The following is a 17,319-nucleotide window of genomic DNA, read 5'->3' on the forward strand; positions in this document are numbered from 1 at the left end:
CCTCAACCATTCTGTGATTCTGTGATTCCCATATTGGAAAATTGATGATACAGATTCCTGTATTCCAGTACTAAAACTGTAATTCAGCTAAATTAAAGTCCTAATTTGTTTATGATGAGAGTAAAAAAAAAAATTGATGAAGAGAAACAGGCCCTACTCACAGGTGGCAGGTGTTAATTTTAAAATATTTTTGTTTCTTTCCTGTACTTTACCGGGCACACATGAATGTAGGGATGTTAGTGGTGGGACCTCAAATAATATTTGCAACAGCAAAAAACATGCAACTGTTTCTTTCAGACATAGCACTATACTTTATCTTTCATTTCTTTACTTCCAGGATCCGAGGTGGTTGGCTTTGATGGGAAAAGTTGTCTAGTTTACACGTTTAATCAAAAACTCATGAGTGCACTGAAAGATGTGATTTCTCTGAAGTTTAAGACAACGCAAAGTGATGGAATTCTCCTTCACAGAGAAGGACAAAATGGAGACCACATCACGCTGGAATTAACTAAAGGGAAGCTGTCCCTACTCATGAATTTAGGTAACAGCTACAGCCTCATAAAGTCTAATATATTTATTAGATTTGGCTAAAACTTCCTTTAATTTGTTAAGTGGATTTTAATGTATAGTATATGATAGACTAGTAATATGTATTTGAATAATTAAATTTTTATATGGAATTAATATTGTATTTTTTTTCTTTCAAGGTGGTACTAAAACTCATCCTTCCAATGCCCAAACTAATATTACACTGGGCAGCCTTTTGGATGATCAACACTGGCATTCTGTTCTCATTGAGCACTTTAACAATCAAGTAAACTTTACAGTGGATAAACACACTCATCATTTTCATGCAAAAGGAGAATTCAATTATCTGGACTTTGATTATGAGGTGTGAAAATTACCTTTCCTTTATTATATTTTTTAACTTTGTTATGTAAAGGCAGTGAAACAAGCAAAGGAGACAGACCTTAAGGAAGTTCATAGTGTTTAAAAATTTAGGGATTTTCTGTCTCCTACAGTAATGAATCAAAGAAAAAGAGATTGTCTAAGATTACTGATGCTCCACTAGACTTGAAACTCAAAATTTTCAAAAGACCATCTTTTTCATCTCAGAATTCATTATTTTAATATCTTCATTTCAGTAGCACTGCAAATGTGGTAAACAGTATGCAAACATAAGGAATGAGCTCCAACTCAAAGTTATTATTTTCTAACCTGATGAAAATTACAACAAATCAACATAAAACCTTTTTAAAAATGTTTAGATTAAGCCTTGAATTCCTGTTAAGTCTGGCAGATGTACTGTGAAAAAATTTTGCTTACACAAATGGTAGTTCCATGAAACGGAGTAGATATAATTTGCTGTAACAGTTTCCCACCTATGGTTAAAAATACTATTTCACAGTTGTAACATAAGGACTGGTTGCTTTATGTTTGCCCCCATCCTGCTTGATGGATGAAACAATGAATGATAGATCACAAAGTCTTCAACCCACTGATCTAAAATACTTGATTCTACATTTGAGCTTTTAAACAGTTTAGAGTAAGATTTCATACTGTTCCCTGTCTGCATTATCCCACTTCAAGAATATCATTCACAAGATCAAAGTCATGATTCCACTTAAAATTTCTGAATCTAAACCAAAATGCCAAGGCTTGGAATATCACACCAATTAAAAAAAAAAAAAAAAAGCGAAAAAAAAGCAACAAGAAATGTTAGTTTTAAGTGACTGGCAATAAGATTTATTTTTCTAAATCAACAAGTATTGCAAAATAATTTTTCCTCTCTTCCACATACTGTAGTTTGAAGTATGTGTTACCAAAACAAGGTAGAAAGAAAAGCAAAAGCTTGAAAAAAGCCTAAAATCTTAAAAAAAAAGTATGAACCATTGTATTTAAAATTGCATTTCTGACTATAAAAATTTCTCAATTTAATAACTTAACGAAACATTAGATATTTAATTTTGATTTTTTTAATAAAATGTTTTTAAATATTAAGTGAAATTTCAAAAGTAAAAGATAGATAGTTTAAACTGACCTTTTCTACAATGTCAGCCAGAATAGCTTTGGAGCGAGTGAGTTCAAAAGTTCACTTAAACTGTTTCTGATGGTGCCCAAGAGTGGAAAATAGACCAGAGTGTAACTCAGGTCACTTTTGTGTCAATGCTTTTCTAAAATAATCTACTGCTTTCTAACAGTTTCTGCTTCAGGGACTTATTAAGACAGAGTGATTTTCTTGAATTTAATAACTTTCAAAGGATTTTTTTTTTTACTAGAACTTCCAATCTCTTTCTGAACCCAAGTAAACCTATAGCATCACAGCAAGGAACTGCACAGCCTAACTAAGCATTTTGAAACGGAAAAAATATCTCCTTTCAATCTACCTTAGAATAATTTAATTTGATGCACTCTTGTTCTATTACAGTAGTTATGATTTGCACACAGTAGAGAAGTCAGGTTCAAATTTCCTAAAGAGGTTGTTAGCAAATTATCTTCTTCCTTTTTGTACTGTCCAGCATGGTTTACATGTACTGGGCTTTGCCCTTCTCCTTGGTCTTGGAGCTGTAATGGACCTCGAAAACTGGTAAGACTCTATACTAAGCAACTCTTAAGAGGCATTTACAGAACAAAAAAAGCCAACATTTCAGAATATTTTGATGCATATGTATAACTTGATATAGCCTAATTTTTGTTAGCCTGTTCTTTTCAATACATAACTGTGATACAAGGAAATAGCTAAGAAGTAACAGATTCATTATTGGCCAATCTTTGACTTCTACTCTTATGCTATTGGCAACTTCTTTTCTTAGAAAATTACTTAATAATATCATTGGTTTCTCTTCTCTTTCTAAGCTCAGTTTTGGAGGGATGCCAATGCCTGGAAAATCAGGGACATTGTCACACAGGAACTTTCATGGGTGTTTTGAAAATATTTATTATAATGGAGTGAACATTATTGACCTGGCCAGGAGGCATAAATCTCAGATCTACTTTGTGGTAAGAGATTCATAGTTAAGAAAGAGAAAGTAAGTAAAATAGAGAAAAGAAAGAGACCACAGCCACTTTCATATGCAACTTGTTAACACACAGCTCTAGTAAAATCCATGTTGTTTAATAAAAGGAAAAAACAAGGAATTACCTAATTGTGCTATTTTATATTTGCTTATATTTGCTTATATTTGCTGTACAGACTTATGCAATAGACAATGCAGGATGCATTTTATTATTCAGCTCTTTAACTGATATTTAGATGTGTGTGATATCTCACTGCTGTGTGGTGTCTCACTGTTGTGGATGTACAAAAGCCAGTGAGTAAAATAACATGTATCTGAAGTCATCGAAGCTCTGGCTTTGACTTCTGTACCTGACTAGTAAGAATACCAGCAGTATGTTTTAAAAACCCTCTATTTCTGAGGACACTGATCCACTCTGCTTTCTCCAGAGCATTATAATGTTGATAGCTAGGTTCGGTTTGTCAATTTATACTGCCATTTGTCTGAAGAGTGGAAGTTTGCATTGGTGGGTTTAATGCAATTGTCGTGACACTGCCAACAGTTGTATTAGACAAATTCCTACCATTTAGAGAAATACTTCCAATAACAAACCAACTTTCCTCTGTGTTACAAAATGTTTTCTATAAATTTTACTAAGTCCTTTGTATTTTTTTTTTGCAAAAGTACAAGAGCCGTTTCTATTTGCAGTATTTCTTTATTTAGTAGCAGGAAACACAGAGATACGATGGAAACGATCAGTTCAAAATAACAAAATATGAGACGTTTTCAAGCTTCAAATCTTTTGATTTAGACTTTGGTTCAGAATATGAACAATCAAATTTCATCCTCTGTCCCAGAATAAATGGATGACAGGCATCTCTTCTCATGTGAAGCTCATCTGAAATATTCCAGAATTAACTAAACCGATACCTCCGTATAATATCCTGTCCATGATGCTAGTAGATGTTGAGCAGTTACAGGAGGTTCTGTGTGGACTAGTGGAAGAGGAACTATGAAATTATTGTCATAGGAAATTTCATCATCTTCATCTCAAGTGATTTAAACTGTTGTGCTACTTTCAAAACTATTTAGGAGATGTTTTATAATGTAAATGCACCAGAAAGCATCTATGTTACTATAGAATCCTCGTTAAATAACCACTTTGCTGGTCTGATACAGTGTCAGGCAGCTGCGCAAATAATGTGGAGGGGGAATCTGCAGAAGGTAAGCTTTTAACATTTAACAAGTTTTATTAGTCTGATGACTGCCTTTTCACTATGGATCAGTTCAGTTGAGTATTCATTTCTCTACAGCTGAGTTCATAAGACAGAGCTTTTATTTATTTATATATTTTCCTTGAATAAAATTAAAACAGATAAACTTTAATGTCTTGCCATGCCCAGGGCTAGTGAGTATTTTTCTTAAACTGATTTTTTGGCTTTTTATTATAAGGTCAAATTTTTATTTAAGTTCAAAAGTTTAAAAGCTCTTTGTGTTGAACAGAAGTTAAATGTATTTTAAATTCCAAAGACATTAATCTTTTAGTAATCATCTGTAGAGAACAAATTAGTTACAGTTCAAATAGTGCCAGCAAATCATTAGATCAAAGTGCATATTATATCGCTATCAAGAGTCATAAAGTATTAACTAACTCTGACACCAGATGCAAAAAATGTGTTATTCCCATTCCAGTCTTCTTACCTACATCACTCAGCACAAGCAGAGATGCAGATTAAGCTCAGATTTTATCAATGAACTCATCCACAAGTTTATTTAGGTACCTAAGAACAAGTGATTTCAGAAGCAGTCAAGCACAAAATAAAGACTAGGTGCCTAAATTCAACTCATGATCATACAACCATACAGACCTGCTAGAAAACACATTTCCTTCTGATTTATGAAGTACGTGTTTCACAATTGTAGGTAGCAAGAGTTCATATGTGGAATTTTCTCTAACTATTTGTGAAAACAAATATTGGGGTGAGTGCACATCTCCAGTTGCATTGATTTAGAAAGACTGCTCTTTGGTCCAGTGAAATTTTTTTTTCTCAAATTTAACACTGTCCCTAAACAGTCAGTAGCCAAGCTCAACATTTTTCTCTGCATACAAGCATTTAGACCCATGTAAATATTTGTACCAAACTTTGCATTCAGTTGCATTTTATGTGACATTCAGAAATTTGTGAAGTCCCTAACACTTCCTGAGGCTGAGCCAAAACAGAAACAAAGCAGGTCTGTCTAACTCCTGAACTACCATTAAATCACCCATGTAATTTAGGATCTTACCTCGTTCACTCAAAGGTCCTTGCCGCTCTTTGCTTAGGCAGGTACATCTGTTCTGGTCAAACAACTAGGTAAACATTTGTCAAACTTTTGATGTTCTTACATATTCGTACTTGATTTTTAGACACACACATTCAAGTATTATAAATATTAGGTTCTATGCACAATGTTTTGGCTGTATAGTTTCCATATAAAAGTTCTCATTATTATTTTTCCTTGAATGTTCCTAATGGCATATTTGTTTTATTTCTTTCTAGGGCAACATGTCCTTCTCATGTTTAGAGCCACAGGTGGTTCCTATTACATTTCTGAGCTCCAGTAGTTACTTGGCACTGCCAGGAATAACAGGGCAAGAAGAAGTTTTCATCATTTTCCAGTTTCGCACTTGGAACAAGGAGGGACTTCTGTTAGCTAGTAAACCACACCAGGCTTCAGGTGGTTTCCTCTTGTATCTGAGTAATGGGAAAGTTAAAATCCGTCTTCATAAACCAGGAAAAGCATTGAGTGACATCACTGCAGGTAACAGAAATGAAGAAAAAAAATCCAAGATTCCTAAGCATAATAAAATAGGTTACTATAAAGTCATTGAGATAAGTACCTACATTCTTGACTTAGTTTTATGACTAATATGTATATGTAAATATGCTTCACTTGTGTGAATTTTAATCCCAAATATTTCTAAATACTTCCTTTTCTCACAAACATATATATATGGTTTTTTCCCCATTATTGAGTAGAAATTACTTGCAGTAATATAGGCTGCAAAGCTGAGTCCTTAGCTTTACATATAGTATGTAAAGCTCATGTGTATAATCTCGTAAATTTGAGACATCTAAGCAACTTTTTCAGTTGTGAAGCATAAACAAGTTAATTTCTTACTCTGTCAAGCTAAGCCGTTAAGATTTTTTTTCACCATGTGTCGGTGCTTTCACAAGGCATTGAGTAACTCGGTTTTCTATAACATTATACATTATAATAAATGTTATGTTGGTTATTTCCTAGAGGTCTCAATTACAGAGCTCTCCATTAAATTTGGACAGAGGATGCCTAATACCAAATTGTGTTCCAGAAAGCTGGGGCAAGTCTGAGTCTACATTTAAAAATGAAAAAAAAAAAATATTTTTAGTAAGGGCAAAAAGCAATGGAGAAGTTGAGGAGACTGAATAATTGACAGCTAAAGGGTCCTTTTGTAGTTAATCACTGAACTGAGACTAGATCATCTGCTTTTGGTAGTGTGCATTGCTAGGCAGCTCTCAGGGTGGAGCTGTGATTTCTGGAAAGCATACCCTCTAGTATTCTTCTGAGTTATTTCCCTGTTGGTAAACAAATATATGAAGACAAGAGGACGAGGCAAATATAGTAAGATACAGTCATGTTAGAGAGTATCCAACTGGGATTCTGAGAAGCAGCTCCCAGCTTTCACTTCCACTCGGTTTAAGAGCAAGGGGACTCCTTCTTTCACAGAGGCTCCTCAGTTTTTCTGAGTGCTGTCAGCATTTGATGTGAGAATAGCAACACTGCTGGCCCAGCCAGGAATATCATCCTTTCATGAAGTGTGAGAGAAGGACAGAGACAACAACATCTCCATCTTCCACAACTCTTTAAAAAATGGTGAGAAGCAGTAACATCACTAAGTGATAATATCAATACCTTCAGCAAACAGTGCTTTGTCAGTAGTATACTATGCTCCGACTCTCCATGCGTCCCAGCCGCCTCAGAGTTTCTCATCCTTTATGTAAACAAATAGAATTTTGCCCCTTTCTTGTAGAAGGATAAAATGACCATTCCAGTATGAGTTCTCAGACAGGAAAAATAGGACAAGATAGATTAGGCAGAAAAATAGGATTCCAAAGAATATATGAAGATGAGAAAATGAGGCTAGGATTGGGGTGATTTCTGTATGGACAAATAAGATGATCAGACATCACTAGCTGGAGGAATATGTCATAGAATTAATGGGTAATTTGGCTGCAGAAAACACAATGATAATATCCAAAACATCAGTTGATCCTAGATTTATTTTGACCTGTACACAATCATATATTTCATATTTCATATTCATAAAGCAGAAATATTATCAGTGAAAAAAAAGCCAAGTCAGTTCACTGAATCACAGAATCACAGAATCACAGAATCACAGAATCAATCAGGTTGGAAGAGACCTCTGGGATCATCGAGTCCAACCATTGTCCTGACACCACCATGTCAACTAGACCATGGCACTAAGTGCCATGTCCAGTCTTTTCTTAAACACATCCAGAGATGGTGACTCCACCACCTCCCTGGGCAGCCCATTCCAATGTCTAATAACCCTTTCTGAAAAGAAATTCTTCCTAATGTCCAACCTGAACCTCCCCTGGCGAAGCCTGATGCTATGTCCTCTTGTCCTATCGCTAGTTGCCTGGGAGAAGGGGCCGACTCCCACTCCACAACCTCCCTTCAGGTAGTTGTAGACTGCAATAAGGTCACCTCAGAGCCTCCTCTTCTCCAGGCTAAACAACCCCAGCTCCCTCAGCCATTCCTCATAGGTCAGACCCTCCAGAGCCTTCACCGGCTTGGTCGCCCTCCTCTGGACTTGCTCCAACACCTCAACATCTGTGGGGCCCAGAACTGGACACAGTATTCAAGGTGCAGCCTCACCAGTGCCGAGTACAGAGGGACGATCACTTCCCTAGACCGGCTGGCTACACTATTCCTAATAGAGGCCAAGATGCCATTGGCCGTCTTGGCCACCTGGGCACACTGCTGGCTCATGTTTAGCCCGCTGTTGATCAGCACCCCCAGGTCTCTTTCCACTGGGACGCTTTCTAACTACTCTTCCCCCAGCCTGTAGAGCTGCATGGGGTTGTTGTGGCTGAAGTGTAAGACCCGGCCCTTGTTCTTGTTGAACCTCATGCCCTTGGTCTTGGCCCATCTATCTAACCTGTCCAGATCCCTCTGTAGGGCCTTCCTACCCTCCAGCAGATCGACACTCCCACCCAGCTTGGTGTCATCTGCAAATTTACTGAGGGTGCACTCAATCCCTACATCTAGATTATCTATAAAGATATTGAACATCACCGGCCCCAGAACTGAATTACGTAATGTGTAAACAGTAAAGTAATGTGTAAACTGAATTAACAGGTGAGTAACAAGTAGGAAAACTGCATTTTGCTTTGGTACTTAGAGAACAAGTTAGGGATTTGAATATGTGAAGAATTTACTCTTTAATATAGAGTATATTCATTGGAATGATAGGAACCAAACCAAAGGTATCTTTCAGAGGACTTTTAAAGACAGAATATAGAGAGCTTAATGACGCTATATAGAGCTAGTTTGTCTCGAGCAATAACAAGTACAGTAAGTAAATTAAGCAATTACTGAAATAAAAATAAACCATAAGTAATAAAATAATTATCGTAAAAATTAAAGCCCCCTAGTCTCTTTCAGATCCCACAGAATTTAAAAAGTTATGCAAAAGAGAGAAAATTTCACAAAAATATTACAATCAGTACAAACACAAAATAAGATCACTTATCTGAAATGCTCACAAACTTTGTGCTTGTCTGTGTAAGGCAGACAAAGAAAGCACAGAAGAGCCAAGCAGAGCAAAGAAACAGCCACAGAATTTGAAGATGAGGCCTCATAAATCTTAGTTCAGCACCCCTTTTTCTTAGATTGATTCTTTACTTCAATTCCTGATATTAAATGAAAATTCCTTTGAGGGGGGAAAAAAGAAAAAGAAAAAAGAAAAAATTAAACATAGAGTCATAGAATGGTTTGGGTTGGAAGGGACCTTAAAGATCATCTAGTTCCAACCCCCCTGACACAGGCAGGGACACCTTTCCTGTAAACCAGGTTGCTCAAAGCCTCATCCAATCTGGCCTTAAACACTGACAGGGAGGGGCACCCACAGCTTTTCTGGGCAACCTGTTCCAGTGTCTCTCTACCCTCACAGTAAGGAATTTCTTCCTAATATCTAATCTAAATCTACCCTCTTGCAGTTTAAAACCGTTACCCCTTGTCCTATCACTACAGGCCCTTGTAAAAAGTCCCTCTCCAGCTTTCCTGTAGGCCCCCTTCAGATACTAGAAGGCTGCTGTAAGGTCTCCCTGGAGCCTTCTCTTCTTCAGGCTGAACAACCTCAACTGTCTCAGCCTGTCTTCGTAGGAAAGGTGCTCCAGCCCTGTGATCATCTTTGTGGCCCTCCTCTGGACTCACTCCAAAAGCTCCACGTCCTTCTTATGTTGGGGGCCCCAGAGTTGAACGCTGTACTCCAGGTGGGGTCTCATGAGAGGAGAGTAAAGGGGCAGAATCACCTTCTTCGACCTGCTGGCCACACTGCTTTTGATGCAGCCCAGGATACAGTTGGCTTTCTGGCCTGCAAACACACATTGCTGGCTCATGTTGAGCTTCTCATCAACAACCACACCCAAGTCCTTCTCCTCAGGGCTGCTCTCAATCCATTCTTCACCCAGCCTCTATTTATGCTTAGGATTGCCCCGACCCACATGCAGGACCTTGCACTTGGCCTTGTTGAATTTCATGTGGTTTGCACAGGCCCAACTCTCAAGCTTGTCAAGGTCCCTCTGAATGGCATCCCTTCCCTCCAGTGTGTTGACCACACCACACGCTTGCTGTCATCGACAAGCTTGCTGAGGGCACACTCAATCCCACTGTCCATGTCGCCGACAAAGATGTTAAATGGGACCAGTCCCAATACTGACCCCTGAAGAATGCCACTTGTCACTGGTGTCCACTTGGACATTGAGCCGTTGACCACAACTCTTTCAGTGCGACCATCCAGCGAATTCATTATCCACTGAGTGGTCCATCCGTCAAGTCCATGTCTCTCCAATTTAGAGACAAAGATGTCATGCGGGATAGTGTCAAATGCTTTGCATGAGTCCAGGTAGATGACACCAGTCGCTCTTCCCCTATCCACCAGTGTTGTAACCCCATTGTAGAAGGGAACCAAATTTGTCAGGCATGATTTGCCCTTAGTGAAGCCATGTTGGCTGTCACCAATCACCTCCTTGATTTCTGTGTGCCTCAGTATAGTTTCCAGGAGGTCTGCTCCATGCTCTTGCCAGGCACAGAGCTGAGACTGATTGGCCGGTAGTTCCCCAGGTCTTCCTTTTTCCCCTTCTTGGAAATGGGGGTTATGTTTCCCCTTTTCCAGTCAGTGGGAAATTTGCCAGACTACCATGACTTCTCAGAAATGATGAATAGCGGCTTAGCAACTTCATCCGCCAGTTCCCTCAGGACCTGTGGGTGCACCTCATCAGGTCCCATGGACTTGTGCACCTTCAGGCTCCTTAGATGATCTTGAACCTGATCTTCTCCTACAGTGGGCAGTTATTCATCCTCCCAGGCCCTGCGTCTGCCTTCTGTGACTTGAGTGGTGTGGATAGAGCACTTGCCAGTGAAGACTGGGACAAAAAAATTCTTGAGTACATAAGTATATCCCGGGTAATCAGGTCTCCTATTTCCTTCTGGAGAGGGCCCACATTTTCCCTAGTCTTCCTTTTATAACTGATGTACCTATAGAAGCATTTCTTGTTGCCCTTGACATCCCTGGCCAGATTTGATTCTGTCTGGGCTTTAGCTTTCAGAACCTGATCCCTGGCTGCGCAGACAGTTTCTCTGTATTCCTGCCAGGCTAAATGTCCTTACTTCCACCCTCTGTAGACTTCCTTTTTGTGTCTGAGTTATCCAGGAGCACCTTGATCATCCCTGAAGGCCTCCTGGCATTTTTGCCTGATTTCTTCTTTTTTGGGATGCATCTATCCTGAGCCTGGAGGAAGTGGTCCTTGAATAGCAACCTGCTTTCTTTGGCCCCAGTTCCCTCCAGGGCTTTATCCCATGGTGTTACGACCTGGTTGCAACTTGTTCATAAATCCCTTGGAGTAAATTAAGGTGAAACAACACCAAATAACTGGTATGAAATTAAGAACAATTTATTAAGACAGGGAAAGTTGCATGGTTGTAGGTGTCTTGGGTTTGTAAAGACATTGAGAAAAGAGAGAAAAGGGAAAAGGAAAAGAGAAAGAGGATAGAGACTATGAGAGAGAGGAAAAGAGAGGTCAGCACCCTTGGATCCAGCGATGTAAGTTGTCTGTAGAGTTGGTAAGTTGCTTGCAGAGCTGCTCCTCCAGTAAATCGCTTTCAGGATGGGTCCTGAGGTGGTGGGCGGGAGCGCGCACCAGCATCCCAAGCGAGAAGGTCTAAATACTTTAGGTCATTTGCATGCGAGATAGGAGAGGGTGGTAACATCCCTCTTGTCTCCCCCCTTCTGCTCGCTTCCCATGCTAATTGGGACACCTGCGCTTTGTAGTCTTAGATTGTTCTCGAAATGAGTCGGTGGCCCCCCAAGGGGTGTCTGGTGGTTGTGATCCCCTATTTGTGGTGTCCGCTGTATGACCCCACTTCTGCACAAGCGTGGTTGAGGCCTTGCAAAGTTGTTGCACATGTAGGCTAGCCCCAAGGAAAAGATACCATCCTGCCTCCGCAGGACTTATCTCTTCCTCAGCCAGAGTTGTAAATCACAACAATTAAGGCACAGCAGGGGTATTGTTCTGTTCCCAAGGCCCTTATCTCTTGCCAGACTTGCAGGCCTCTGTAGTACACATACCCTCCTCCAGCCAGAGTTGTCAAACAAGTTGTTTAAGGCATACAAACTCTGTCCGTCACACATGGTACTCTCCCAAGCAGGTCCCTGAAGAGGTCAAAGTCTGCTCTCCTGAAGTCCAGAGTAGTGAGCTTGCAGTGCGCCCTCCTCGCTGCCTTAAGGATCTTGAACTCCATCATTTCATGGTCACTGCAGCCAAGGCTGCCTTTGAGCTTCACATCTCCCACCAGTCCCTCCTTGTTGGTGAGAGCAAGGTCCAGCAGGGCACCTCTCCTCGTTGGCTCCTCTGGCACTTGGAGAAGGAAGTTGTTATCCACGCATTCCAGGAACCTCCTGGATTGTTTGTGCCCAGCTGTGTTGTCCTTCCAACAGATATCAGGGTGGTTGAAATCCCCCAGGGGGACGAGGGCCTGTGAATATGAGAATACACCTATCTGTCTATAGAGGGCTTCATACCTCAGCCTTCCTGGTCACGTGGCCTGTAGCAGATGCCCACTATAATGTCTCCAGTTCCTGTCTTCCCTTTAATCCTGACCCATAAGGTCTCCGTTCGCTCCTCCTCCACCCCCAGGAAGAGCTCCATGCACTCGAACTGGTCATTGACATAAAGGGCAACACACCCTCCTCGTCTGCCCTGTCTGTCCTCCCTAAAAAGCCTGTCTCCTTCCATTAACTTCATAACTCAGAAGCTCATCATGTTTCTACAGGTATATAATGATTAAAAGTAAAATTTTTTAACAATTGATTATTTTAGTTTAGGAAAAGACTGTAAGCCAGTAATGACCATGGATGATGTTGAAATTTACATAAATACTTTGGTCCTGCTACTGTGGGTGATAGTAGGATTAGCCCTGGTATTTGTAATAATCTGAAATAACTGATGCACATAGAGTACCATTTTAATGACAAGAGGTTTCCCTAGGCTTACCATTTGAAAATGTTAATTTCTTAGTAAAAATGTGTGGTGAGTAGTTATCAGTGATCAAATTGGCTTTTTAGGAGCTATTTCAGTTGTAGTTCAATTAGGTGATGTATGTTAAGAAACTGTTGCCATGCAGCTTTATTTGAACAGACCAGCTGAAGGTGGTGACACTTTTAATAGCTATAGACTTACACATAGAACAATTTATTCAATTCCAAGTTTGCAACACAATACATAACATATTAGCTGAAACATCCCAAAATAAATCTTGACTGTCTATGCTGAAACAGAATTAAATGTTCTCATGCTATGTTAAGCTTACTCTTAGGAAAGTCTAACGGAACTGTGTTTGTCTTTGTGAAGGCAGAAACTACTGCAAAAACATCTCATTCTTTTCTGAGAAAGAAGTTATCTAACAATACTGTATGGGGAAATTTTTCTTGATTTTTTGAAGTGTTTATTGTTATACTCACTGAAGCAATTCAAGTCCACATTTGGAGATTGAGTAACTAAATTGTGGATGTCTGGACAGGTTTGTTCCCCTACAGGCAAGCACTTATGACCTGGTTTTCACACACACACACACATGATATTTTATAATTAAATCAGAGCATATTTCTTTGTGCACAGTTCTTAAATTCATTATCATGTGTTTTTTAAAGATTTCTTCAACCATATAAAAACAAGGAGAATGGCATGTTAATTCATGAGTGATTAAGCTATAACAAGCCGTATCCTTTTACTGAATGGTTGTTTAATATCTTTCCTTTGTAGTTTCTTGTGCAAGCTGGTCATCAAATATTCACAAAGAAATATCATAGATTAAAAAAAAATAAATTAGCAAAAGTTAATTCGTGTTGAACGATGAGAGAAAATTGAATTACAACATGTATAAATGTTGGAGGTCTTATTACTCAGTTTCTTCATATGACCCTGTCTTTCTATGCAGCCTTTAATTTCTATGTAGCATTTAATTAAGTAATGTTAACAATCATTGCATTTGGTGGTTATACTTCAGACTAATCCATAAATAACTTTCTCTAAAGTAGTTCTTTTTTTTTTCTCACTGATCTCCTAATAAGCTGTATACATTGTCTTTTTATGTATGTGTTTCTAAGGTTGGATGTTCCTAAGACCTCCCACAGACATTTTTTTAATAGCTAGATATTAAAATGATGGAGGTAGTACTAATGAGAATAAATGGATATCTTGTTTAATAGCTACCTTATTATGCGCTAGAAATTTAATTGCTATTTTTTCCTCACTTGTGTTCTGGTAAAGCATTTTTAAAACTCCTAGTAGAGCACCAGACAATATAATTTTCAGACGGAATGGAAATATTAGCAGTTCGTTGTCCTCCACCTTTTATGTCACACCACTCCGTGGCTCTGCACAAGCAAATGTGAATTTAATCAAGGTTGTCAATTTGAGGGCTACAATGCGCTGTTTTCTCAGGAGTGTCTTATGCTCCCACAATGGCATTCCTTAGTTCTCAGAATTAATGGAAAGGACTTTTGAGAAGTCTTAACTTGAGCTAGATGAACATAATATGGTATTTTTAATATGCCAGCCTGTATGAAAAGGAGATAAAACATCCATCCCAAAATCATTTGGTAGGTCAGTATGATGAACTACAGTAAACAAATCAAAAAGTGCAAAATTTATATAATTGTTTTTCCAAAAGCCAAAAGACTTTTCTACTTCAGTTATATATTCAATCTCCTTCTTTATTTTAGGGAATTCTCTTACCGTAACAGTCAAATATTGCAATAGTTGGAGTAAGCTTTTGTAACAGAACAAGAAGTTACAGAATCTGGATGCAAAACTAAGAATTAAAAGCAATTATCCTTGTAAAAATTGAAATTAAATTGCAGAATTTATTGTTAAATTTCAGTAATGATAGAGGAATTGAGTATATCCTCAGCAAGTTTGCAGGTGACACCAAACTGAGTGGCGCAGTTGATTCACTGGAGGGGAGGGGTGCCATCCAGAGGGACGTTGACAGGCTTGAGGAGTGGGCCTATAAGAACCTCATGAGGTTCAACAAGGTCCTGCACCTGGGTCAGGGTAGTTGTCAATATCAATACGGACTGGGGGATGCATGGATTGAGAGCAGCCCTGCAGAGAAGGACTTTGGGATACTGGTGGACGAAAAATTGGATATGAGCTAGCAATGTGTGCTTGCAGCCCAGAAAGCTAATCGTACCCTGGGCTGCATAAAAAGAATTGTGGTCAGTAGGTCAAGAGGGGTGATTGTCCCCCTCTACTCCTCTCTCATGAGGCCCTACCTGGAGTACTGCATCCAGCTCTGGAGTTCCCAGCACAAGGAAGACATCGGCTTAGTACAGTGGGTCCAGAGGAGGGCCATGAAAATGGTCAGAGGGCTGGAACACCTCTCCTATGAAGAAAGGCTGAGACAGTTGGGGTTGTTCAGCCTGGAGAAAAGAAGGCTTTAGGGAGACCTTATTGCAGCCTTCCAGTACTTAAAAGGGGGCTTATAATAAAAGATGGCAAGAGTTTTCTTTTTCTCAGGGCCTGTAGTGACAGGGCAAGGGGTAACAGTTTTAAACTGAAAGAAGTGAGATATAGATGTCCCACCCTGGAAGTATTCAAGGTCAGGTTGTATGGGCCTTTGAGCAACCTGATCTACTAGAAGAAGTCCCTGCACACGACAGGGAAACTGGACCAGATGACCTTTAAAGGACCCTTCCAGCCCAAACTATTTTATGATGCTCTGATTCTATGATTACTAAAAGAAAAAATAGTATGTTGCAGAGATGTGATTGAGGAAAATATCATTCACTTGAAGCACCTCTACAAATAAACCAGCTCCTTGTTCAACCTTAGAGATGAGATGAAAGAAGCTGGAGCTTTTGGTTGCTGGGGATAGAGGCTATAAAGAGGGAAATAAGTAAGTAGGGAAATAATTCCTTTTTTTAAAAAAAAAATATTTTCTGAAATGGCTAATCTTAAAAACACAGTGTGACAAGTGATGTTATAGACTATACATATTTTAAAATCTAGTTTCTTATTGAAGGATAATTCTACAATAATTTATAGAAGAAAACTAATTATATTACTGGGAAACGGGAAAAAACCTTTATCTGGTTTAATTTTCAGTGCTTTAAATACCACATTATTCATATTCTTTGTTTTAGCGTACTTATTACCACTTTGATGAAAGAGTATAGTTCACTGAGGTTCACAGTGGTATAAAAGACCTAAGGATGTTTTATGTGTTTGTGATTCCTTGTTGATTTCTGTTTGAAGTTAGTAAAAACTTTTGACATATTTGATGAGTTCTTGCTATAAATAGTACTAAAAATAAGAGAGATAAATAATAGTACTCATTAAGTTTAGAAAATTCATTATAAAGTGTGACTCATTTACGCCCATGATATTGCAAGTCTGTAATAATACTTTTCTAATGCTTTATCTGCTCTGTTTTTTAAATGTCTGTTACACATCATATTATCTAGCCAAAATATAACTAGAGCCAAAATGGCTAGGCTTTAGTCATTTTTTTGATCCTCAGCTCAACAGTATGCCAACCATATCATAAAATATGCCAGCCTGAAGTCTGCTGTAAATTATATTAACTGCCATCAATACAAAGGGACTTCTTCAGCAGTTGGGCATCTTGAAAATATAGGAAAACTCTAGTCACCCCCTCCACATTGCCTGTACAGCTATGTAAATCCTTGTTACCAAAAGTTTACCCCTCTACAAGTGACCTTTTGGTAGCCAGATGCAATAGCATTAATACTAATATATTGTGTGGAATAAGGTTTCCAAATTTTGTTTTAGTAAAAAGTCCAACTCTATAAATGTAATGAATATGGAGTTTTACAGCTTTACTGTTGATTCCTCACTCTCACTGTAAGTCTGTAGAAAATACACCTAGTTACGCAGAAAATTAGTGATAACTTTAATGCTGATTATTTACTCTGACTGTAAGTGTACTTCTCCTGTTAGGAAACGCAAATGCCACTTCTCATAGAAGATTGCAACTAAAATAAATAATGGCCAGAATGGTATCAGAAAACCTGTGACCGTGGCCCTGTGTTTTCTGCTGTTATATTAGAAAGGTGAATTGTTCCTGAAAGTGTAACACAAAGATAAGAAGATCTGTTATTATCAGCTTTTATTTAATTCCGCTGAGGCTGGGGATAAAACACAATGTTAGTATTACTAGAGGATGAGGTTTCTTCTTATGCAGTCCCTCATAAATATAGTGGTTAAAGTAAGGAAAAAAATAATAGAAAAGGTGTATAAGACTAATATTATATTGAATGTATTAGAGATATTTTCTAGATGATAATTTATATGAATTTACTATGTGATTCTGAGATTTAGCTCTTGTTTGTATGCTGATATTGTGTTTAGACTGTGGTGGTTCACAATATATGGATCCTAGTTGTAATGTAATTTAGTTATTTGAATCTTCCCATCTTTCTATTTTTATTTGTTTTCCTTCTGTTTGAACTAATCAGTTAACTGGTGGACTA

At 38.5% G+C, this 17,319-nt stretch overlaps 1 protein-coding gene across 1 annotated transcript in view; it reads left to right on the plus strand.

Annotated features, from left to right (window-relative positions):
• Positions 1-17,319, plus strand: part of CNTNAP4 (contactin associated protein family member 4) — a 246,282-nt gene that overhangs the window by 156,757 nt on the left and 72,206 nt on the right. Inside the window, exons 5-8 of the mRNA XM_068422299.1 lie at positions 338-541; positions 708-892; positions 2,857-3,000; positions 5,537-5,798. Coding sequence (XP_068278400.1) covers positions 338-541; positions 708-892; positions 2,857-3,000; positions 5,537-5,798 — 795 coding nt within the window. The remainder of the gene's footprint in view (positions 1-337; positions 542-707; positions 893-2,856; positions 3,001-5,536; positions 5,799-17,319) is intronic.

This window comes from Nyctibius grandis, chromosome Z, assembly GCF_013368605.1.
Source record: "Nyctibius grandis isolate bNycGra1 chromosome Z, bNycGra1.pri, whole genome shotgun sequence".
Lineage (NCBI taxonomy): Eukaryota > Metazoa > Chordata > Aves > Nyctibiiformes > Nyctibiidae > Nyctibius > Nyctibius grandis.